We start from the raw sequence: 24,701 nt of genomic DNA on the forward strand, positions 1-24,701 counted from the left end.
AATTAGGCTCATTTTATTCAAGAGATTTGAAGAGTCAAAGTCATGTAGTTTTTTACCAGGATCTGGTATAATATGGTCTAGATACCAAAAATGTCATAAAATCATTCTAATTTCCACTATTTTCACCATTAACGGACTCAGGTTACGTTTAAGTTGCAGAGTTTTTGATTATTTGTCATCTTTGGGACTGCGCTATTCGTCTGAAGCGTTTATTATATTATTGTTGTTCCTCAAATGACCACACGGGGGCAGTAAGCCCCGTCGCCGCTGATGCAGCCGCGCTCTTGATTGGCTGTTTTTGTGTGACGTATTTCCGTTTGTATCGTTCAGCGTGCGTTAACTTAAGCTAGGTTAAGCAAAAGTTATTCGTTTATATTTGCTTATGTTGTGTTTCTGGACTAATAAAGCCACAAATAAATACGTTTTCATGGCTACGGATGGATGCTCGTATCCGTTACGGGTTTTTACAGAGAACCTGTGACATATAACGCAGGCTAACAGCTAATTTGTAGCTGAAGTAAGTTGAAGCTGCTAAGTTTAGCCTGCTACTTTCATCACAACAGCAGCGTGTTTGAGTGTTTTGAAAAGCGGTAAGTGAAGCTGGGAATTGCTTTTGTTTTTAAGACAAAGCATCGTGAAGACCTCAGAAATGGGCTGATACGATCTTTTCTGGTCTCTGTGGCGGTATTCTGGATCAGCTGCTGCTGTCTGGTGTATAAGATCAGTAAATTGACTGTTGCAATGATTAAATTTAGTACAGATATATGCAATGACCAGCTTTTTCTTAGTTGATCTAAAACATCATGTAAGATCTATTAAAATGTCTGCTCTTTGCTATTGATTGAGTTTAATGCTAAAAATGAAAGCAGAGTTTCCATTTGAATCAGTCCCTTGACAGATATTTAACTTTATCAGTAACTGGTTATCCGAAGCCTCTCTATAATTTGCCTTTTAGTTGCTGAATTGAAGAAAACTTCAGTTTTCAGTTCTTTAATATAGCTGTAAGTATAATTATGTGGTCAGCTGGTGTCCATTTTGGTTTAATCCTTGTCTGATCAGGTTAATAGATGAACTGATCAGTGAATGGAGAGAAATTGTCAAAAGTATTGCTTAAAACGTAATCTGCCACTAACAAGTGCCATTCATTTGTTCTCTACCTATTTTATGTGCAGCTTTAGTGTCAGAAACAAAAAAAAGTAAAATAATAGGAGACTCAGTTATGGGTCTGTGTTTATTACTGAGGTCATAGTTATTGTGAAGATCTGGACTACTTTATGTTTGAAAATGTTATTCATATTTTGTCTATAGATAGCTGAAATGTTGTGTAGTTACCAGTTGACCTTTTAAAGAATGAAACCTCTCAGTGTTGGGTTGAAACTACTTCATATTCTCCACCTGGACTGCAGGTAAGCTTGTTTTTGTGCTTTGGCTGCCCCACCGACAGGCACCATGGCCAGTCTGGAGCAGTGGGTGAACGACCGTCTCCACGACATCCTCGGCTTGAGTGACAGATACGTGTCTCAGTTCATGATTGGAATTGCTCGGAAGTCGTTGAGTCCTGAGGACTTTGTGAGTCGTCTTGAGCAGACGGGCACGATCGACATCGACCAGAGCGTGGCTGCTTTTGCGAAGGAGCTCTTTGAAAAGGTAAATTTGATGAAATTGAATCTGCGCTCCCCTGTGAGGAAATTTAAACAGTTGTTTGCTTTTATTTTTGGTTTGGGGTGTGAAACAGTACCAAGTCATCGTTGTGTGTTGTAGATTCCTCGTAAGGAGGTGGTAGAGAAACCGTCCCGAGCGATAGAACGGCAAGCCATAGAAATGGAGAGGAAGAATCGGACATACACGTTACTGGAGGACAGCGACAGCGGCGAAGAGGTGGTGAAGGAGAAGCAGAAGGGGAAGAAGAAAAGCAAAGACAAGGACAGAGGAAGCAAGAGGAAGCACATCAGACAGAAGAAAGGCAGCGAGTCTTCCAGTGAGGATGAAGAGCCTGCAAGGTAATCCACTGATTTTTATTGATGAATCTGTTTATTCATGTTTCAGTCCCACATAAAAAGCTTAAAATGACACAACAGACATATTCACATAACTGGCCAGCCCCAGAATGTAGTTTTTAAACTCTTCTACCTGAATGTGTCCAAGCTTATAATAATAAAAACAACATTTTATTTATCAGCATCTCACATGATGGGAAGTATTGTTAAAATTAAAACATTCATAGAGAAAACACAGATAAAATTCCATAAAACTGAACCGGTGGGTTTGCAGATGTGAATGTGAGCAGAGATGTTGATGCAGGAATTCGCTCCAAAGCAGCTAAAAGACAAATCCAATCTTCCTCAAGCCAGCTAAGAAAAGGTTTTTCCCTGCAATGTAGCCTCCATGTGGCCTAAACCAAACGTAACAGCATTACTTAAACATGCAGGGCTTAAAGTATTCCATGACACCATGACAGATAACTGGCATGCAGGAGATTATGGCGGGAAAATAGACAGTTAACTAATCACAAGTTAAGCAGGGCCTTGAAAAGACTTGGTTGAGAGATCCAGCGGGACCTTAGACCGATGCTAGACCACGCATACGCGTGGAAATCTTGTACATTAGTTAGACTCTGGTGTATTTTTATTTAATATCAGGAGGAACGCTGGCCAAGAGAACCATATGTCTGTCATGAAAGAAGAAGAGGAGGAGGAAGAGTGGGAGAAGGAGGAGAGAGAGCGACTGCAAGACATCGAGGAACGAGATGCGTTCGCCCAGCGAGTGAGGGAGAAAGATAAAGACAAGACCCGAAACATAGCCGAGAGGACGGACAAAAAGGTGAAAGATGATAGATTCAGATTTTATCTTTTCCACATCTTGAAGGTAAAAACTTCATCTGTGTTTTTTTTCTTCAGGCTTACGAGGAAGCTCAGAAGAGACTGAAGATGGCTGAAGATGACCAGAAGAACATGGTAGGTCACCATCCTTCAGACCTAAAAAAGCAACAGAAGGAAAGTGTGACAAAGTTTTCTCTCTCTGATCGTAGCTGCCGGAGTTGAGGAAGCGTTCCCGTTGGGATTATCTGAAGAAGAGAGAGGAGGAGAAGCTGGAGGACCTGGAAGCAGAGATCATAGACGACGAGTATCTTTTCTCCACAGAAGAGCTGACTGAGAGGGAGAAGAAGGACCTGGACTATAAACGCACCCTCAGGGACCTGGCCAAGGAGTACAAAAAGGCTGGGGCCAAGGAGCAAGAAGAGAGGAAGAACAGATACTACATGCCGGAAGAAAAGAGAAGGAAGGTAAGGAGGAGTGATGTCGCTTAAACAAAAGGAAGTGCAGTCAGATCGGCCCTTTAACCACCTCTCCCTGCTGATCAGGAGGTGCCCCAGAAGGACCTGGAGCTCGAAGAAACACCGATGGAGGTGGGAGGAGAGCAGGGCCGCTGGGAGGAGGAGAGGCTGAAGACGGCCTCCCTCAGCTTCGGAGCGAAGAAGGAGCGGGAGCAGGGGATGAGGCAGGAGCAGGAGAAGTACCAGCTGGTCCTGGAGGAGGAGGAGATGATCGACTTCGTCAGCACGGCCATTACCATGAAGGGAACTCGATCCGAGAAGGTTGGGTCCTTCAGAGGATTGTTCTGGTTTATCAAACGTCTGGTCTTTCCTCAGCCTTCACTCTCTGGGCTCTGAGAGTTTTTAATTCTGTCTTTATACACCACAAGAAGGAATATTTACCATCTCTGTTTGTTTCAGCAAGATTTCTGGGAATTATTTTTTTATTTAAACTTACTTTAACCTTTAAAACTTCACTCCTGAGTGGTGCGTCTTCGATCTTGTCTCAGGAGCGGTCGTGTGTAACTGTGGGGTGAATCGTGATGCATAGCTCACACTTTAGATAATCTACAGAAGTCTTCCAGCCATTTAAGCGCCGTTTCCACCAATGGGGTGCAGGGTGGAGCCGTTGGGATACATTTTTTACATTTCCACACATGTAAACTGGGCAGGGAGCCCTAATATCCCACCCATCCGACTTTGTGGGGAGCTCGACGTAATCTTGGAGCTCGACACACTGCAGTCCATAGACTGGATGAAGAAAAGCCACGTGGCCACAAAAAAAAAACAAAAAACAGAACTTATCAATTCCAAGTGGTATCAGCTAACTTGGGCACTTTTTTGCTGTGAGGAGCAAAACGCTGGCATCTCGAGGCTTCGTTAGTGCATCCATCTCTGAGGTGGAACGTGTTCTTACAAAGAACTTAGTAAATATTTATTATCCTCCAAACCCAAAGACTTTAATAGAGCTTTAACTTTTTGTTTTAAACACCACATCTACCGCATCTCAGACCAACATTAACTTTCCACAATGTGCCACTAGATGGCAGTGTCGCATGTCGTCAGAGCAGAACCAGAGCTGGTTCCAGTCGGTCTGATTTGGGTCCAGTCTTTTCCTGAGGCCTGGTTCACCAAACTCAGATAAGGGATTAAGCTTGAATAACCTGGTTTCATTAAAGCATGAACACATCAGTTACCATGGAGATTTATTCTGTGCTCCAGACCAGTCCCAGTCAGGTCTAAGTACCGTTACAGTTTAAAACTATTTAATCCATCTTTTCATCCAGTCTAATGTCCATCGCGTCACTTTCTGGTTGCATTCTCATTAACAGTTTTTCCTTTTTTTTTTAACAAGTACTGAGCATAGAGACCCGCCTCTTACCTCTGGTGTCAGTAGAGGGAGGAAATGTCATCCTCCACACAAACCCTCAGACTCGCGGTGCCAACAGAAGCTTAATATAACAACTTAACATGATCATAACAGCATCGTTTAACATCTGTTAGATTTATAACTGCTATGCAACACTGCACTGTCTGTTTTTTCCCACAATCCGTCTTGTGGTTGCGTTAACTGAGAACACTACAAGATAAAATTATTTCATTCTTCATAAGCCTCCAACACTAGTTGTTACTCACTTGAGTATTGTTCTACTTCACAGGGTAAAGTAGAGCTAGGGATGCACGATAACCACTTTTTAAACCGACACGATAACCGACTTTCAGCTACTAAAGGCCGATACTGATTAGACGCATTGCTTACTGATACAAAAATAAAAAGCTCCTTGAACTGATGCAAATACACGCTTTGGGATTCCAAACTAAAAACGTGCATCTGAGAAGTTAAAAAACAGAAAATGAATGCACTGATGCAAGTTAGATTAAAACATTTCTACCATTTCTAAACACAATCTGGAAAAGTGCATTCTTAAAAATAATAGTGTGCTGACACAACGACTTGTCCATGTAAACAAACGGAAAACTGCATTTCATCCTGTGGAATCCATAGTAACAAAAACATTTATCTACCCTTCTACCTCTGGATGGATCAGGGGAAGATTGTTTTAATGAAAAGCAGCATCTCTGCTTTCTCGCTGCTTTTCGACTGTTTCTTTCCTCGGCCATCACGTGTCCAGCAGCAGGAAACGAGCGCTCACCGTCGACGCTGGCGCAAGGCGCAGACCGATGTTTAAGTTTACCTTTTTTGCGTCTTTAGCAGCCCGAGCGTCCTCATACACTTTCAAACCTCCGTCGAAACGATGATTATGTTTCACGTGACTGATCAGGTTTGTAGTATTGAAGCTCGTTCTTCTTTTCCCTCCTCGTGGAACTTGTTTGGAACAGTTATTACAAATAACCAGCAGCTGTCTTCTTCGGACACTTTGAAGAATTCCCACGCTGCCGACACCGTGGTCTCTGTTGTCAAACGTGAGCATGCTGGTGGTGCATTCACGGGGTGATGGAAATTCTCCATTCCCACGTTTGCTAGTTGTGCTTCCGGCCTTTTCAAGTTCACACTTGTATTGTTTATGTGTAACATGTCGTAAATACACTGGATGCCGGTTTAAGTCAGTAACTCAGTCAGTTTATTGGTTAGATAACAAATTTTAAAACTACCAAAACTATGAGCGAGTTTTAAGGAGTTTTCTTCCAACATGACGGGTCATTCTTACATTTTTCCAGTCAGAAAGATTTTCTCTTTTTATGCCAACGTCACATGAACGCAGCATTCCCTGTGATTCCTTCAGGTCGCATAGTAAAAGCGGAGCACTGCAGTGCTCACAAAATATGTTATTGGGGCAAGACTTTATGATAACGGACTTATCGGACCTCACAGACTTCTGAAGACGGCCGTGAACGTGGACTCAGTAGGATTACTGACACCTGGTTTGACTCAGTTGCTCTTCCTCCGTCTGGTTTGGTGTATGTGAGCCCCACTGTCGTCTCTTATCCTGAATAACTTCATCCTACTTTTCTGCTGCCTCTGCAGGATACAGTACAGAACTTTCTGGGAGAAAGGAACACAAACACAGACTGGCACCAGTTCTTCAGCCTAAAGGGGAAGCACCAGACAATTTAATCTGTTTCCTTTACATTAGTGAGAAAAATCGCAGTGGCCTTTAAGTGATTGAAGTTGTTAGCTAATAAGATGTTAGGAAACCTAAAATTCCTCCTCCTCACTCTGCAAATGGGAACTCAAACCCCTCGGCTAAATTCACACGGTCTCTCACATCATTCACCACCTTCCTTCTTCTTTCAGGAGCAGGAGGCGCCGGCTCTGTCTCAGGCGGAGCTGAAGAAGCAGAGCATACAGGAGGTCCGACGCAGCCTGCCCATCTTTCCCTACAGAGACGACCTGCTGGCCGCCATCCACGAGCACCAGATCCTGGTCATCGAAGGGGAAACGGGGTCAGGGAAGACCACCCAGATCCCACAGTACCTCTTGGAGGACGTGAGTCAGGATCTCATGATGGGAACAGAACCGCTGACATGTCTTTAAAGAACAGAGAAGGTTTATTTAGCAGAACTTCAAAACAGTAATAAGTTAAGACATAAATAAATAAATTCTAACAAAGAATAATAAACACATTCTGAAATTCATTTTGGGGATTAATAAATTTATTAATACATAATCTATTTTATTTTAAACTGCTCTAGAGCAGGGCATTATTGGGCTTGGCTGTTGATAAGCCCTCCGTGTGTATACACACACACACACATATATATATATATCTATATATATCAGCCTATTTTCTGATTTATTGTTTATGAAACAACATTTAAGCAGGAAAACAGACTTAAAGCCACAATATGATGCCAAGCAAGGTTAGCTTGTTAATGTGTGAAGCTTTACTGGCTCCTTCCTCAGGGCTACACTAACGGAGGCATGAAGATCGGCTGCACGCAGCCTCGCAGGGTGGCAGCCATGTCGGTGGCGGCCAGAGTGGCGGAGGAGATGAGCGTCAAGCTTGGCAACGAGGTGCGTTTGGCTCATCTGGCGTGAAGAATGAAAATCTTTAGTATTTTTCTGATATCTTGAACTGTTGCTCCATGCAGGTGGGATACAGCATTCGTTTTGAGGACTGCACGTCAGAGAGAACTGTGCTGAAGTACATGACGGATGGCATGTTGCTACGAGAGTTTCTCACCGAGCCCGACCTGGCCAGCTACAGGTAGCACAACTTACTGGTCAAAGTTGTTTTTACGCAAATAACAAGTTACAGGTTCAGCCTTTAAGTGAGATAACAAACAGTAAGCTGGTACTGTAACACATTTCCCTGCTGGCTGCTCCTTCAGACTGGCCTGAATGTTCAGTGGTGAGTTTAACCTTTCTGTCCCTGCAGTGTGATCATCATAGATGAAGCCCACGAGCGAACACTCCACACAGACATCCTGTTTGGCCTGATAAAAGACATCGCCAGGTTCAGATCGGACCTGAAGGTGTTGGTGGCGAGCGCCACTCTGGACACGGAGCGCTTCTCCAGCTTCTTTGACGACGCTCCTGTTTTCAGGATTCCTGGCAGGAGGTTCCCTGTAGACATTTTCTACACCAAAGTAAGACTATTGATTGATTTCATTTGCTGGGAGAGACGAGAAAGATGAACTTTATAAGTCTAAATTTGGATGTTGTTTTGTGTGTGTTGTCAGGCTCCGGAGGCAGACTACCTGGAAGCATGTGTGGTATCGGTGCTGCAGATCCACGTCACACAGCCTCCTGGAGATATTCTGGTCTTCCTCACTGGACAGGTACCGTTCACATCAAACAGTGTGTTTCCCTGCAAGATACACACACACATCCCACTCCTTAAAGACCATTTATGCTCAATGCCAGGGGGTCAAACTCATTTCAGTTCAGTGAACTTCAGTGAACATAGTGTGTGTGTGTGTGTGTGTGTGTGTGTGTGTGTGTATATATATATATATATATATATATATATATATATATATATATATATATATATATATATATATATATATATATATATATATAAAGTCTTCATTCATTCCTATGAAATGGCCGTTTTGCCCTTTCTAATGCAGCTTCCCTCTAGAATAAATAAAGTACTTTTCATTTTATTTTATTGGTTTCAGTCATGGCCGATCTCACTAAAAAGCAACTCATGAGTCAGATTAGTTGGGATTTAGATCAAGTGAACTGAAGAATATGTGTAACAGCAAATCTCTTTATACTCTAAATATTCTCTAGAACGAAGTGCACTGTGTTTGTTAGAGTCATTAAAATTTGAGATGACGTCCAAGAATAAAGGCAGCAGCTTTGTGATATAAAACTGCCGCAGTGACCTTGGAGCTCTGACGTTGTTGTTGTTTGTTTGAATGTTTTTTTTCTGGCAGGAGGAGATCGAAGCGTGCTGCGAGCTGCTCCAGGAGAGGTGCCGGCGGCTCGGATCAAAGATAGCCGAGCTGCTGGTCCTTCCCATCTACGCCAACCTGCCATCTGACATGCAGGCAAAGATCTTCAGTCCTACTCCTCCTGGAGCCCGGAAGGTGAGTCATATTTCTCTGAAGCTGTTATTGTTTCCCCAACACGATCACCTCACATGTAGTAGGTCACTGAAGGTCTGACATCGCAACCTGGCCAGTAGAGAAAGGTTGATTTTAAGCTATTATAAGTAGTTATAACAGGTAGTTGATGAAGGTAACAAAGCCAGTTCATATGTATTGTGTCTGTTTGATGCTAGAGCCTTAATTTCACAGCATCCTTGTTTCCTCCTTTTCAACCAGGTGGTGGTGGCGACCAACATTGCAGAGACGTCACTTACCATAGACGGGATCATCTACGTCATCGATCCAGGCTTCTGCAAGCAGAAAAGCTACAACGCCCGGACAGGCATGGAGTCGCTCATTGTTACGCCCTGCTCGCGGGTAACTGCTTCTTTTTCACGTTTAACCAGCAACACATCTGTCTCCAAAAGTCAAGGCTGCCGTAATTCATTTAACTCTAAACTTAGTCTAAAACAGGCTCAAGTTGGAAAATATCCCAGTTTTTTTAAAAGTTTTACCTAAAAATTAAGTAACAGAGAAAAATGGAAAGAAGTTTAAACTTTTTTTAGATTAGCTTGTTATAAATCTCCATTATAAGGAAATACAGTACTTGCAGTTCCATGTGGAAAAGGTTAACAGTTCATTTTATATCTGCGTAGCTAAAAGTTAGCTAGCTAGCTAACCTATTTCATAACAAAGGTCTCGGTCCACTCCGGATTCTGGATTTTCCACTGCAGTCAAAACTAAAGCGCAGTAACCAGAAACAGCTCAGATCGGTCAGGCCCTCCAGGAATTAGTGATGTTTTAATCCCAACGACTAATATGAATTCAGTCAGGTGTCTGTTCTGCACGTCCTTGTAGTTATATCCAAACACTGCAGCTTTGACCTATCACAGCTCTCCTCCACGTTACCTGATACACATACTGAACGTCATTAAATTTACTTTCTGACTACTAACGTGCATACGTGCACGTCGTCTCTGTCGTCTGAAATCACTGTGATGCACGTGCAGGACACTGTCCCAGTCTGCTTATTTCAATAAACAATGTTGAAGTTTGACTAATATTTTACATAAATTTCAGATGCTTTTGTAAGACAAAAAACTGCAACTTTTCACAAAACGCGCCACCGAATCAGAGCGAAGTCCTGGAGGCACCGATACTTCCCCCAAGTGGCAGCAAAAGCCACTTGGGGATGGTAGATGGTACATGATTCATGCATCTTATCACGTACTAATATGTCATTCTGAAACTTGTTTAGCTACTTTAATTAGATATTTTTAGATATATGGATGCGTTCCAGGTTGGGACTGAGCCTTTTCCTGCACCGGAGGAGGACCTTGTGGACCAACGAACTGGAGATTTGTCAGCAGGAATAGGGCGCTGGTCCGGTCTGTTGTGGTGAAGAAGCTGAGCTGAAAGGCAAAGCTCTCGTTTCCCCGTCTATCTCTGCTCCAACCCTCACCTGTAGAGATTTGTGTAGAAACTGAAAGAATCTGGAATGAGCTGGTCCTGACGGATCGGGTGAGGAGTTTATACATCTGGAGGAGCCAGTCGTTCTCCGTTTCATAAGAAGTCAGCTGAGGCGTTTCTGCATCTGATTAAATCGACTCCTGGCCACCTGACCTTGGAGGTTTTCTAGGAATATTCTTCTAGGGGCAGAGCCAGGTTTCCCTGGAGGGATAATATATCTCTTCTGAACTTTGTTCGGTAGCTACTGTTGTAAAGTGTTTTATAAATAAAGTTGTCTTGGCTTCTGGCCTGAATTCCTCCAGGAGGAGCTGGAGAGGGATGTAAGAAAAGAATGAATAAATGAATGGATATATGATAAAGGCCAGTAACTGGTAGTTTTGATACTTACATGACGTCATTCTCTGTTATACAAATCTGTTTGTTGGTGAAACACAGCTGACTTCTATCACCACAGCTCTGACGTTTACAGCATTATAATTCCCCTTCAGGTACTGAACTGGGTGGTGTTGGTATCGGCCACTCTTTAGTGGGACTAAATCTTCTAAACATTTGTTTTTGGTTGCAGTTTGTGTTACAAGCAGAATTGTGTTTTAACTCTTTATATTTGAACAAGCGTGGCTTCTTTAGGAAGGAGTCTGTCTGAAACCTCCAGGGTTTAAATGAACGTCTATTGTTGTGCTTCTTTGTTTCATCAGACTTGGCAGGGTTGAAGTTACATTTTCCAACAGGTCAAATAACACGCCTGTCCCTGACTCATTGTTATGAGGCTACACTAGTTTATTTCGTGCTGAAGGACAAAACTGTTTGCAGAGCTGTACATAACAAGAAATCGGGGTTTATAGAGAGACTTAATGGCAGAGTTTACTCAGCAGGAAGGAATGGTGCTCACCTCTCTGCAGACTGAATTTCATGACTGAATTTATGACTGCAGGAGCTAAACAAACCTTCAGCTGGCCAGAAAACGGTTGGTTAAGGAGTTTGCCTCGAGATAAAGAGCATGAATCTGAACCTCCGCTTGACTACAGCCCCCCGTTTCTCCACTTCAAGCAAACCACACAAACAAGGAGTCGTATGAAAGCAGAGACTCTGCTGGAAGATGTCTGTCTCATCGCTGTGGGACAAAACAGACGCTCATAAATCATGTCTTGCTTTTCTGCTGCAAAGATTTTATTCCAGTTGTTTTAGCTGCCTTAAATCACTCCTTGATCTTCTGTATGTTTCCGTCAGGCTTCAGCCAACCAGAGAGCAGGTCGTGCAGGCAGAGTGGCTGCTGGGAAATGTTTCCGGCTTTACACGGCCTGGGCCTTCAAACACGAGATGGAGGAGACGACCGTCCCCGAGATTCAGAGGACCAACCTGGGAAACGTTGTCCTGCTTTTGAAGAGCTTAGGTGAGGAGGGATGCCATCGATGCGGTTATGTTTGATTTGTGCTGTTTGAATCTAAATCAGTGGTATCTGGTGGTTTGTTTTTTTCTGTTCAGGCATCAATGACCTCATCCACTTCGACTTCATGGACCCCCCTCCTCATGAGACTCTGGTGTTGGCGCTGGAGCAGCTCTACGCCCTGGGAGCACTCAACCATCTGGGGGAGCTCACTAAGGTTCCAACTCAGTGTTTGTATAACCATACAAACTTTATTTATAAAGCACTTTAAAACAACCACAGCTGAACAGAGAGATGCACACGGATACAAAAACAGTGCAGCTACAGACCGTTTGAAAGGGTCTCTGAATCCACACATGCAGCAAAAAACTCGGTCGCACCAGTGAGTGTAACATTTCACGGGTCAGGATGAAGATTTTTACTTCCCCGTACGTCTGTCTGTATATTCTATTTCTTTCCCCGTTTACTGGAGCTCTTTAAGCTTCCAGTACGACAAAGAACAAGTCAAACATGTCAGGAATCAGAAAAATTAGCTTATTTAAAGTTTTTTTTTTGTTCAGATAAATGCGGTTCTGTAAAATCTGCATGTCCCCAATTCCTGCCCAAAGACTGCTGGGTACGGTGGAATTTATTCATATATGGATGTGATCTGCTCCACCAGTTTGAGAGTTTTCATGTTTCCTGAGCCGAATGAACAAGAAAAGCTGGATGAGAGCTGCAGCCCTCCGCCTGTGTGATGCCTCCTCGGGTCTGAGAGGCCGGCAGAAACACCGACCATGTCCAAAAAGTTTAGAAGTTAAACCCTCTCAGCTCTAGGAAAATGAACAAGTTGCACCTGTTTCTACTGTAGATTAAAAAAAAAATATTTATGGTCATCATAGAACAGTTTAAAGGCTAAATCAGTTCAAGTCAACTCATCGTGATCCAGTCAGTATCCACGCAGCCAGCTGATAAAACCAGCCTGGAATCTTGACTTTGATTCAGTCCTCCATGGGGCTGGGTGATATGACCTCAGATCAAGATCACGACTGATTGACAATGTTACCTCGGTTACAGTTTTTTATTTTTTTATTATTTATTATTTTAGTATGGTTTGATTTTTAGCCATCTGATAATAGAAGAGCCGATGTTGATTTTATAGTAAGAGAAAAGAATCCCACACAGTTTAACTCTATATGGTCATTTTATTGAGTGCATCATGGGACATCCCTCAGCGGTCTAAGTCTTTAGCAGCATGACTGGGGGATGGTTGGCACTAGAACGGCTGAAGTGAAACATGCATATCTAATAACTCTGTCCAGTAAAATCATAAAGCCTTGCTGGTCCCGGACTTTCCCTAAAACTACATGCATTTTCATTAAAACTAGTTTTAACATCTGGTATGTAAAGAACAGAGGGGATAAGATCATTTCTGCCTATTTCAGCTGCAGGTGGTCATTCTGACCGCACAGGTAGATTCCTGATCTAGGTCCAATAATGTGGAAGTATTCTGGAAATGTTGGTATGCAGAGATGGACCGATTGTGGGAATAAATGTCCACATCGTTAGGAAGTGCTCTGAATCCCTAACAGCTCAAAGGGGACGTTGCAGAGGAGCGTCTAGCAGAGTTTCTGTATGGAAACATCCAGCAGGGCAGCTGGAACAACACAGTCCAAAGCTGTCTGAGGCAACCCTTAGCATGTAATCAAATGTGTTCCTGAGAGTGGAGCTGGGAAAAAATCTGGGTTTAAAGTTCAGTGTACCAGTGCAACCAAAGCAAAATGTTACTGTGGAGTCCAGTAAAGTTCCAGTAAGTCTTTTTTAACCATTAAAAGCTGTAAGGTCTCACCACCTGCTGCATCAGTGAGCACATCTTTACAGATTCTCAGAAGACACATAAGTGAGCTGGAGAGCTAATTTTTCTCATCTGAAGCAGCTGGAAACAATTATCACAAGTTCAAGCAGGTTTATGTGAGATTAGTACAGATCGGTGGCCTTTCTGTCCAATCCTGTCCTCTTAATTCACCAAAGATCTGAAAACAGTGTCATTTCCAGCATAAAACACCAGAGAGTGAATTATTCCTCCTCCTGCTTCTCCATTTTAACCCCAGCAGAAACATAAGATCAGACTCTGTTATTCCTTCACTCCTTTCCACTCCTCTGTTTGCATATTTGCATGCTGCTTCTGACACGCCTGAAGCCGTGATGCTGCTTTATGAGGCTGGAGTTTCCAGATCTGACTAGTCTGGTTGAATGAGTGATTACTAAGATAAGAATGTTTCCAGGTGGTTTATGTAAATGATTGTTAATAACAGAATATTTAACTTTATTTAGGTTCAACAAGCTGCAAACGAACAGTGCTGCTTAATGTATAAACTGTATGCAGCGCATTTCTCTGCAGATTAACATCTGTGCTTCAGTTTTTTGCCTGGGGGACACTTCAGTGTGTTTATGGGGATCAAACCGACCTAAGGCTGGTCTGATGGCTGCTTCTTGAGCCTTTGATTGACCTTTGACCTGTCTGTGTGTGTTCAGCTGGGTCGGAGGATGGCCGAGTTACCGGTAGATCCCATGCTCAGCAAGATGATCCTGGCCTCTGAACAGTGAGTCTCCGCTCTCATCATTTCTGTACACGAGTCTTCAGTAAGAACAGCTTACAAACCAATTAATCATGATTAATCACCATTCGCGACTATGCCTGAAGTCTGCCTGGTTTTACTGTGTTGAAGAGCAAACAAATGCTTTTTTTCCACTTTTTTTTTTTACATTAGATGATCTCTTTAGTTGTAATAACCAGTTTAATATTATTAAATCAAAGACCTACAATCATCAAAACTTTTCTAGACCCGCCCCTGCATATCTGAAGTATAAATCCTTTCTACCACCTGTCAGCTACTTTATTAGAGAGGAGAGCTTCTCTCTCTACATTAATGCCCCTGAGTGATCAGACCAGACGACCAGAGCAGGGACGTGAAAACTGCGTGAAAAGTTTTTTTTGGTCTTTGTTTTTTGTGGGGAAACGTGCAGGTGTTGAACCCCCACAACAATAAAATCTGGATGCATCATCTCTGCAGAGTTGATGCCCTCAAATCCATGCACGGGCCAGTCAGCTCACTTTTTCCACGCTGGCTCTAGAACCCTCCATATCTCGCTGTCATCCATGACGGGTGCTGCGCATGCGTTAAAAATTTTAACCCAGTTAATTGAGAAATTAGTTACCGCTGTTAACACGTTATTTTTCACAGCCTTAGTTTAAGGATGATGTGGGAAACCAGCTCATATTTAGTTTTATAGTGAGTGTATTTAGGGACTACACACCAACTCAGTTCAAGATTCTCACGTTGGAGCTGACGATAAACTATAAAGATGCTCGGGACAACCTCAGTATCCACGTTGCTTAGCACTGACTAAGCTAGCGCTACATGATCCAGTTTCATTTAAACAGGAGGCTGGTTTTAAAGCAGGTCACTGCCATCTCCAGACCATATCAGCTCCATCAGTAATTTAGCCATCTTTAGAGGTAGCTCAGGGAGGTCGCGACATGTGCAGTTTGCTATAGATCCGCTTTTTACCCCAAACCGGCTTGTGCTGTAACAGCAGCAGGAAAGGTTTTTCTTGTATGGTCGTCTTAAAAAAAGACCACGCCTCCGGCTCTTTTGGCAGTTGGAGAGTGAAATTCGAGTCTTTTCCTCTCCTCAAATGTACCATGGTAGTGATTTTATCCCATTCATTAAATTGTTTGCCACTTAGGGGAGTATTGTGGATGAAGTATTTTTATGGAGTCTGGGAAGTTTTAGGAAGGGTTGGGGATATTTACTTCTAAGTATTCAATTTAACTTGTATCCCAGCCTTTTTAGCCTTTAGAAAATGACAGCAGTAGCAGAGCTGAGGTGTCATCTGCAATGAAACACACTTACATCCGTAGGCCTCAGAAACTGTACGTCTCAGATTTATTGTTGATTTTTGCAGCAACTGATGAAGAACTTATGTTCAGTAAATGTGTCACAGCTGCAGAACAAACAGATGTTTGTGGTTTTTGTTGCGTTTTCATCCTGACTGGATGGAACTTTTCCAGGTACAAGTGTTCAGAGGAAGTGTTGACCATCGCAGCCATGCTGTCAGTGAACAACTCCATTTTCTACCGGCCCAAAGACAAGGTGGTGCACGCCGACAACGCCAGGATGAACTTCGTGGTGCCGGGAGGAGACCACCTGGTGCTGCTTAACGTCTACACACAGGTCTGTGCATTCATCCTTCTCCTGCTTTCTGCAGACTTTTGACGTCTGATGTTGACACACGACTGACATGGAGGCTGTTTCAGGGAGCTGACTCTGAATTTTGAATTTCATTTTATTCTATTTTATATTTTTCACCTTGCCATCGTTTTCCTGTTGGGATCAGACATCTTGTGAGATTTTAAGTTGTTTTGGACCTTTATCAGTCGTCCCCTGAACTAGTGAGTTATGTCCTTTATCTCTACCGAATAAATCAGGACCCGCTGAGGGTTTATTTCTTTACCTGTAGTTCTTGCTCTGGGTGGGAGGACTGGATTATTTCCATGTGCTTGATCTGGACTGGTTTTCTTTCTTCACACAGTTTGATAGGTGAGGCCTCAGGGGCACTCTAACTGCAGCCATGATGTCTTTTTTCCCTCAGTGGGTGGAGAGCGGCTACTCCACACAGTGGTGCTACGAGAACTTCATCCAGTTCCGTTCTATGAGGAGAGCGCGGGATGTCCGGGACCAACTGGAGGGTCTGATGGATCGCATTGAGGTGGAGGTGGTCAGCTGTCAGGAAGACAGCATGCCCATTCGCAAGGTTGGTGCTCCAGTTTCAAGTTACTATTTTATTTTATTTATTTATTTATTTTTTTAATTATTTATCTAGTCAAGTAGTTTTTATTATATTTTATTTAATCATTTTTATATTTATATATATATTTTAGTGCTGGGCAACTATTAAAAATTTTAATTGCAATTAATCTCATGACATGTTACGATTAATCACGATTAATCACATTGTTACACACATAAAAAAGAAGGCCTACGGCTTTATAAAGAAAATACAGTAAGTTTTGGTTTACAAACGCGACATCAGGGGTCTCCGGCCTGCAACTCTGGACCTTCCACAATACCTCTAAATACGTGGCTAAAATATTTTTTTAAATCTTTCTTGTCATTAGGTTGGAAACCAGGGACTTTTTTTGCTTTTACATCATTTTCCACAAATATCCACATTCCTTAGAAGAAAGCCTGTTTATCCTCTTTTTATAAAGGTTTATGTTTTTCTTTATTTAAAACCTAAAAATGGAAATAAAAATGTGGTTCTTCAAAAATAACAAACATCCTATGGTGGCTCTTCATTAAAAACATATATTAAATTGCCTTTTTGAAAAGTCTGGTAACATTTGCGTCTCTAAAGTATTTTATTTAGCTGGCTGAGGGAAAAATGGCTCTTTGGATTGGAAAGGCTGCAGACCCCTGCACTAAACACATAAACAGGTTTAGCAGCAGTTTTCTCTTTAAACAACAACAGTTAAAATATTTCTTCATATATATTTATAAAATCAAATATTTATGACAAAAAAAAGGATGAAATGTTCAGGATTTACTAACTAAAAGGTAAAAAATCAGCAGGATGAATTTAAAGCTGTGAAGCTGCTTCCTTCTAAACACAGAACAATATGTGATGAACATCAGCATCAGGTGAACAGACAGAAAGCAGGATGAGAATCTCACAGCTTCTAGATGGTGAGGAGAGAGAAATATTCACAATATGCACAATAACTTCCATCCATGCACCTTTAGTGCTTCATTATCCAGATTTCTGGCCTATAAATTCTCTAACCTTTCATTCTTAGCTTGACTGTTTAGCTTCACCTGAAGCCTCCGCTACCGGGAGTTAAGGCATCTTGTTTCCGGGTTTAGCGTCAGATGTGCAGCTATAAACGTGTGGTATCCACAGAACATCCAGAATCTCAGCTAACAGCTCAGCGACACCATTTCTATCACCAACAAACACAGTTAAGACAACAAACAATTAAAAGACCAGGTACACAAAGTCCGAAAAACTTGTAAACACAGATGATGTTTCCCCATGAACATGAACAAACGACTCCTCTACTGAAAGCTCACGTCTCACAGTTTCCACAGCTGGAAGTTTCATCTCGCTACGACCAAGATTTACCGAACCAGAGACAGAAGAAGACCCGATTTATGCTGCACGTTTGTAAAAGTCAGAAAACATGTCTTACCTTTGCTGTCTTGCATAAATTAAAACTGCATTTATAAAAAAAATAATGATAAATAAAAAATTTCTTATTGTCTTTTGGAAGAAGTTTCCCGTCCAAAAATCCTGATGTTCTGCCATCTGCATGGGTTTTGACAAAGAGAAAAGTTGGTTCTTCTTCTTTCTTAAGTTCCAGACAGAAAACGTCTCTTCATGTCATCATCACCGCAGCAGGGAGGAGAGACATGGACGCCATGTTTCTGTCATCAAAGCCAGCGGCCAGAAAAAAAAAACAAAACTAAACGCACGATTTAAAAAATTAATGTCGTTAATTAATCGTTTATGTGCTATTAATGCGTTAACATGCCCAGCACTAGTATATTTTATTATATTTTTAAATATCTATTCATCAAATATTTAGTCTATTTTTTCTTATTTATTTTATGTAATTTATAAGATATTATAATATATTTCGTATCATTAAATATTTTTACTTTTTATTTAATAAATTTTTTATTTTATATAAATAAATATTCATATATATATATATATATATAGAGAGAGATAGAGATAGGCAGGGTGCAGAAAGCAATACAAATGCATTAAAAAAAAAGAGATTAAAAAGATTAAAAGAAATGCAATGAATGAAATAAAAACAGAAAGAAGATGCAAAAATAAAACAGATAAAATGCAAGAAATAAAGTTCCAGTGTGGGGAAAGACAATATTAAAACATGATTCCAGCTTAAAAGAACCAGATGTAGATTTTGATTTCTAATTAAAAACTAGTTCCATGCAGCAGAGAACAGGTGGGTCTTTAACCTGGATCTAAATAAACTGAGTGTTTCAGCTGATCTGAGGCTTTCTGGGAGTTTGTTCCAGACATGTGGAGCATAGAAGCTGAATGCAGCTTCTCCATGTCTGGTTCTGACTCTGGGAACTGATAAGAAACTGGATCCAGATGACCTGAGGGTTCTGGTAGGTTCATACTGGGTCAAGAGGTCACTGATGTATGTTGGTCCTAAACCATTCAGAGCTTTATAGACCAGCAGCAGAACTTTAAAGTCTATCCTCTGACAAACAGGCAACCAGTGTAAAGACCTCTGAGCTGGACTGATGTGGTCCACTTTCTTGGTCTTAGTGAGGACTGGAGCAGCAGAGTTCTGGATCAGCTGCAGGTGTCTGACTGATGTTTTAGGTAGAACCTGTAAAAACACTGTTACAATAATCAAGCCGACTAAAGATGAAAGCTGGACTAGTTTTTCCAGGTCCTGCTGACACATCAGATCTTTTACCCATGATATATTCTTAGTGATAGTAGGCTGATTTTGTGATTCCCCTTAATGTGTTTTTCAAAGTTAAGGTCTGAGTCAATCAGTACACCCAGATTTCTGGCCTGGTTGGTGGTTTTTAGGTGTATAGACTGAAGCTCTGTGGTGACCTTTAATCGTTTCTATTTGGCTCCAAATACAATCACCTCAGTTTTGTTCTTGTTTAACTGAAGAAAGTTCAGACACATCCAGTCATTAATCTCCTCAATGCATTTACCAAGAGCCTGTACGGGGCCTCGGTCTCCTGGTGACATTGTAATATATATCTGTGTGTCATCTGCGTAGCTATGGTAACTAATTTTGTTTTTCTTTATAACCTGTGCCAGTAGGAGCATGTAGATGTTAAACAGAAGGGGCCCCACGATGGAACCTTGGGAAACTCCACATGTAATTTTTGTCTGCTCAGATGTAAAGTTACCTATTGACACAAAGTACTTTCTATTCTCTAAATAAGATTTAAACCAGAGTAGCGCAGTGCCAGAGAGGCCCATCCAGTTCTCCAGTCATTTAAGTAATATATTGTGGTCGACTGTATTAAATGCAGCACTGAGGTCCAGTAAGACTAAGACTGACATTTTTCCATCGTCTGTATTCAAACATATGTCATTAATGACTTTGGTCAGAGCATCTCAGTGCTGTGGTGCTGTCTAAAACCTGATTGGAAGACATCGTAGCAGTTGTTTGTGTTAAAAAGTTATTTAGTTGATGATAAACTACTTTTTTGATTTTCTTACTTAGAAAAGGAAGATTTGAGATCGGTCTGTAGTTGCTCATTTGTGTCTTGTCTAGATTATATATATATATATATATATATAGATATATATATAGATATCGAGAGAGACAGAGCTTGAGTTCGGGTCCTCTACCAGAGTCCTGGGACCTTGAGGGTCCTGCGTAGTGTGTTTGCGGTCAGTTTCTTTGTTTTTATCCTCCTGCAGCTCCGTGTCTCAGTTTTACTGCCTGTTTTTTCTCACGTGAAACAGAAACAAATGCTCTGTGCCAGTTCTGACTGGCACCAGTAAATACTGGATCAAACCCAGTTCATAAACACTGAGTCAAGCAGAGTTCTGGACATTTGGAATAATTTGACGATGGTTGTAAGTGTTGCTTCGTGTGGCTCATATTACACATTCCTAAACGATGCCTAAAACCAGGTTTTTGTTAGTCGCCGTGATCCCACCTCGGCTGCTGACGTCAGCAGGTCTCTGGGAGCAGCTTTAGACCGGCAGCAGTTAGCTGCAGGTAAGAGGGTGTTGCTGTCGCTTTGCTTGTATCATAAAGAGTCAGCGTGATCGTGACGATCAGGTCATGTCACCACAGGGTTCAGCTTGATGAAACCCTGCTGGGAACAAAGACGAGTCCTTCACAGTGTCATCTCTGCAAATACGCCACACCTGCTGTAAAAACTGGACTTTCTGGTTCTCATGTGACCGAGCAGAACTGAATCCAGCCTCTTAAACCAGCTCGTAATCAGCATCAACTTTTCTCTGCTCTGGATTCCACTCAGACGTTTCGGCTGATTTTCCATTCACAGAAATTTACGCTGCAATTATTTTTATCATTAAACAAAAAAAAACACATTCAGAGATGGGCTTGTACGGTGGGGGTTAGCACCGCAGCCTCACAGCAAGAAGGTCGCCGGTTTGAGCCTCGGCTGGGGGGAGGTTCGAACCTGGGGGGCGGTGGCCTTTCTGTGTGGAGTTTGCATGTTCTCCCCGTTTATGCGTGGGTTCTCTCCGGCTTCCTCCCACCGTCCAAAGACATGCATGATAGGTTAATTAGTTATTCTAAATTCTCCCTAGGAGAGAGTGTGTGTGTGAATGGTTGTTTGTATCTGTGTTGGCCCTGAAACAGACTGGTGACCTGTCCAGGTGTACCTGCCTCTCACCTGTTAAAATGCTGGGATAGGCTCCAGCTTTCCCGCGACCCGAAATGGAATAAGCGGTCAAGATAATGAATGAATGTACATTCAGAGATTTTAATTGACCAAAAGGAGATGTTTTCAGTTATCTCTGGTTTAACCCAACACTGTCCAAATGTCCAGTATTTTATTTTATTTTATTCACTTTATTTTGTAGTTTAAAAATTTTTTCATCAAATATTTATAATTTTATCTTCTCTGTACTGCTCTGTATTTAATTTTAGTAAATTTTATTGTTTATTTACCTATTTATTCATCAGTTTATATGTAGTTTTCATGTTGTTTATATTTTGTATTTATTTGAATTTTATTAATGAATATTGTTATTATATTATTAATATTTTATTAGTCTTTTTTCAGATTAGTTTGTGTTAATGTTGTTTCTGTTGGAGCGTTGGAACCGGGCCTCGTGCTCCATCAGTTAATTGTTAATCATTTAAGACTGAGCGGAGGGCAGGACTAAAACCGATCTGAAGTCCTGAAGGCAACACGCTTCCTGTAAAACCCTCCTGTTCTCTGAATTAAAATTTCCTCTGCTAGTGGGAGGTGAGGGGTCACACTCAGCGTCACAGGAGAGTTTTATCAAGATGGCAGCCTTCTGGTAAACTTTTTAACCGATTTAACAGAAAGGAAAAATTCACGAGAAAACGTGAAAGGAAACCTGGAAATGATTAACAGCCAGTAGCCGTGTGAGCGTATCTGGATCTGAGATAAGCCGAGGGCGTTGCGTTTTCCTACCCGAGTTACACCTTTTCACCCTTTACGTCTGTCCAGCAACCTTCAGCCAGACCAACAGAAATCAGCTTTAAGGCAGGAAGTTTCATACTTGCATACAAATATAAACAAAACTGACGAGTCATCGTGAAATGTTTATTAAACTGAAAGCTGAAATGAGGAGATTGGCTCATGAGTCAGGTGTGTGTTGATCGGGGTCAGTGCTGTTTTAAGCTCAGCTTTTAGGAACCCGCCCTTCGCCTGCAGGTGTGAGTGTTTAGGGTGGGGATGTTTTTGTTGCTAATTCAACACAAATTCAACCTTCAACACTGTTTTCAGGTTAGTTCCTCACTTTTATCCACAACAATCACAAGATCTTTTCAGCTTTACGTCATCGGTTAGCGTGGCTCAGCCACACTCACCGGCTAACTATCAGGTCTGCCTTCTAGGACCAGCTGGGACCCCTTTTTCCTCCAGAACCGCCTTAATTCTTGGTGGCATAGATTAAACAAGGTGTTGGAAACATTCCTCAGAGGTTTTCTCCATGTTGACATGACAGCATCACACAGTTGCTGCAGGTTTGTCGGCTGCATCCATGATGAGAATCTCCCGTTCCACCACATCCTAAAGCTGCTCTACTGGACTGAGATCTGGTGACTGTGGAGGCCGTCGAGACTGAAAACAAATGCATAAACAACTTTTACTAAATCATGCTGAGTCATTGATGTCCTTGCTCTGGGTGTCTTCTTTAGGTGGTAAAAGAGTTGTTTGGTTCCAGTTTAATTTAGCTTTTGAAGTCCTACAGTGTGTTAACTCTCAGAGCAAACACAGGAAAAGGCTGCAGGACCTCTACCTGGACTGGGGAGGCTTCTTTCTTAAGTTATCTGATTAAAAAGTCTCTGTGTGTGTGTCTGTGTGTGTACACAATGTTTAATATCTTGCCATTTCAATAAAAATAGTTTCATCCTTAATTGCGTTTTTTTATGCAAGAGAAAACATCCCCTGAACTTTCCATCAGTTCTGTTTCAGTTCATCTTGATTATTTCACGTCCTGAGACTCTTTACAGATAAACAACTTACTTTTTACACCTGAGCATTTAGTGTTGGTGTAACATTTCTTGTCATTTTCAGGAGTTTCTAACTTGATGTCTCTGCACCGCCGTCTTTTGTAATGACAATAATTCATCTGATTAAGTTCATTCCAGTTACAGTCCAACTGAAAGCAGCTCAAATCCATTTAATACCGTTATGTTCCAGTACAGTCAGTATAATGGTGTGTGTGGTTCTGTAAAAAGTTTCTTGTTAGTAAAACCAGCAGATTTAATCTTCACTTTGACCCAACCCTCCATCCTGAGCTCTGTCGGGACCACAGCAGCTGAGACCTGCTTTTCTTCCTCTGGCCTTCAGCTTTCTAGTAAAATAGGTTTAAATAAAGTCGTTTTTCTTCAGGACGGTATAAAAATTCTCCATCAATATTTTCTAAGCCAGAATTTAATGAGAAAACCTGGGACCTGTTAGAGAATGAAACTTTACGGAGCAGCAGGCCGGGTGGAGGAGTTACAGGTGCTTCATCTCTGCTTCTCCACCAGCTTCAGGAAGTCTGAAGGCTGTTTTCCAGCTTCCTCTGGGTTGGAGGTGACGTCCAGGTGTTAGTCAGCAGCTTGTTGCATATTTAACAGACCCCCCCACCCCCCCACTGCTGCACCAGCTGAGTCTGCATCTCCAAACATGACAGAATAAACTGCTTCTCCGTTAACAGTCGTCTTTCTGTGCAGTCATGTAACCCATCTCTTCTCCTCCGCTTCCTGCCAGGCGGTGACTGCAGGATATTTCTACCACACGGCACGACTGAGCAAAGGCGGCTACAAGACGGTGAAGCACCAGCAGACGGTCTACGTCCACCCCAACAGCTCTCTGTTCGAGGAGCAGCCCCGCTGGCTCATCTACCACGAGCTGGTCTTCACCACCAAGGAGTTCATGAGACAGGTCCGCCCGCTCCACGCGGCATGCCCTAAACTTTTAAACAGTCATCTGAATCTCCCAAATATTTCCCGTATTTAGAGATGAGGGCTTCTGCTGGGAATGAGCTCATGTTTAACGTGATGAGGAATGTTTCCTGCATAATATTTAACTGCAAACAGCTCTGATGATGTCCTCCTGTCCTCGTGCAGGTGATTGAGATAGAGAGCGGCTGGCTGCTGGAGGTGGCGCCTCACTACTACAAGAGCAAAGAGCTGGAGGACAGCAGCAGCAAGAAGATGCCCCGCAAGCAGGGCAAAACGAAGGAGGAGCTGGGCTGAAGTGGCGGCCATCGCTCCAGGGATACACGCCAAGAAAAACTAAAAACTCCACTCTGAGAGCAGCGCTAGAAAGGGAGGAACTGGAAGCGGCAACAGTAAAAACCTGTGAAACTACCTGGGACTGTGATTTCTCACTTAATCCATCAGATAAATCTGGATTATTTCATTTAAAATTTGGAGAGGTTGTCCTGAACTTGCCTTCAGTAAAGAAAACAAATAAAAAAGGTTTAATGATTAAACTTGCTGCATCAGCCAGCCCGGTCACTGGGTGGGTTGGTCAGCCTGTTTATGGACTGTCAGTGCCTTTTAAACACAAACCACAGTGTTTGTTAATGTGGACCAGGCTGAAAGGATAAAATCCAAAATGTTTCACATGTTGAAGCTCCTGACCGTGTTCATGGTTTTTTTTTATGGTAATAAAGTTTTACTACCAGTTGTCTGCGTTCTTTGTCGTGCTCTGTGATGCTGGTCACATGACAGCAGGAGTCATAATAAAGTTTTCTTCAAGTTAAACGTCACAAAATCACCATTTTCATCTTGTTTTATAAGTGGTTTATTTT

The 24,701-nt window shown here is 42.0% G+C and overlaps 1 protein-coding gene across 2 annotated transcripts; it reads left to right on the top strand.

Moving 5' to 3' along the window:
• The first annotated feature begins 311 nt into the window (after positions 1-311).
• dhx16 (DEAH (Asp-Glu-Ala-His) box polypeptide 16) lies at positions 312-24,574 on the top strand. Of its 2 annotated transcripts, none has more exons than XM_041988047.1 (21): positions 312-590; positions 1,439-1,647; positions 1,762-2,000; positions 2,640-2,820; positions 2,898-2,954; positions 3,029-3,283; positions 3,362-3,595; positions 6,570-6,761; positions 7,179-7,289; positions 7,367-7,482; positions 7,654-7,864; positions 7,958-8,056; positions 8,663-8,815; positions 9,053-9,193; positions 11,513-11,675; positions 11,768-11,886; positions 14,184-14,251; positions 15,724-15,886; positions 16,305-16,466; positions 23,654-23,827; positions 24,013-24,574. In XM_041988047.1, exons 2-21 carry the CDS (start codon positions 1,450-1,452, stop codon positions 24,139-24,141), a joined length of 3,165 nt encoding a protein of 1,054 aa, XP_041843981.1. In that variant the 5' UTR covers positions 312-590; positions 1,439-1,449; the 3' UTR covers positions 24,142-24,574. The 2 variants fall into 2 exon arrangements, with proteins under 2 accessions (XP_041843981.1, XP_041843982.1); XM_041988048.1 differs by having other exon boundaries at positions 1,445-1,647.
• The last annotated feature ends 127 nt before the right edge of the window (positions 24,575-24,701 follow it).

This window comes from Melanotaenia boesemani, chromosome 6 (assembly GCF_017639745.1).
Source record: "Melanotaenia boesemani isolate fMelBoe1 chromosome 6, fMelBoe1.pri, whole genome shotgun sequence".
In the NCBI taxonomy this organism is placed as follows: Eukaryota; Metazoa; Chordata; class Actinopteri; order Atheriniformes; family Melanotaeniidae; genus Melanotaenia; species Melanotaenia boesemani.

Bases quoted from the DNA above. Each gene is read 5' to 3' on its own strand.
- dhx16 (XM_041988047.1), top strand. From the start codon at position 1,450: ATGGCCAGTCTGGAGCAGTGGGTGAACGACCGTCTCCACGACATCCTC. The intron at 2,955-3,028 runs GTAGGTCACCAT...CTCTGATCGTAG, and splicing joins AAGATGACCAGAAGAACATG to CTGCCGGAGTTGAGGAAGCG. The intron at 8,816-9,052 runs GTGAGTCATATT...CTTTTCAACCAG, and splicing joins CTCCTCCTGGAGCCCGGAAG to GTGGTGGTGGCGACCAACAT.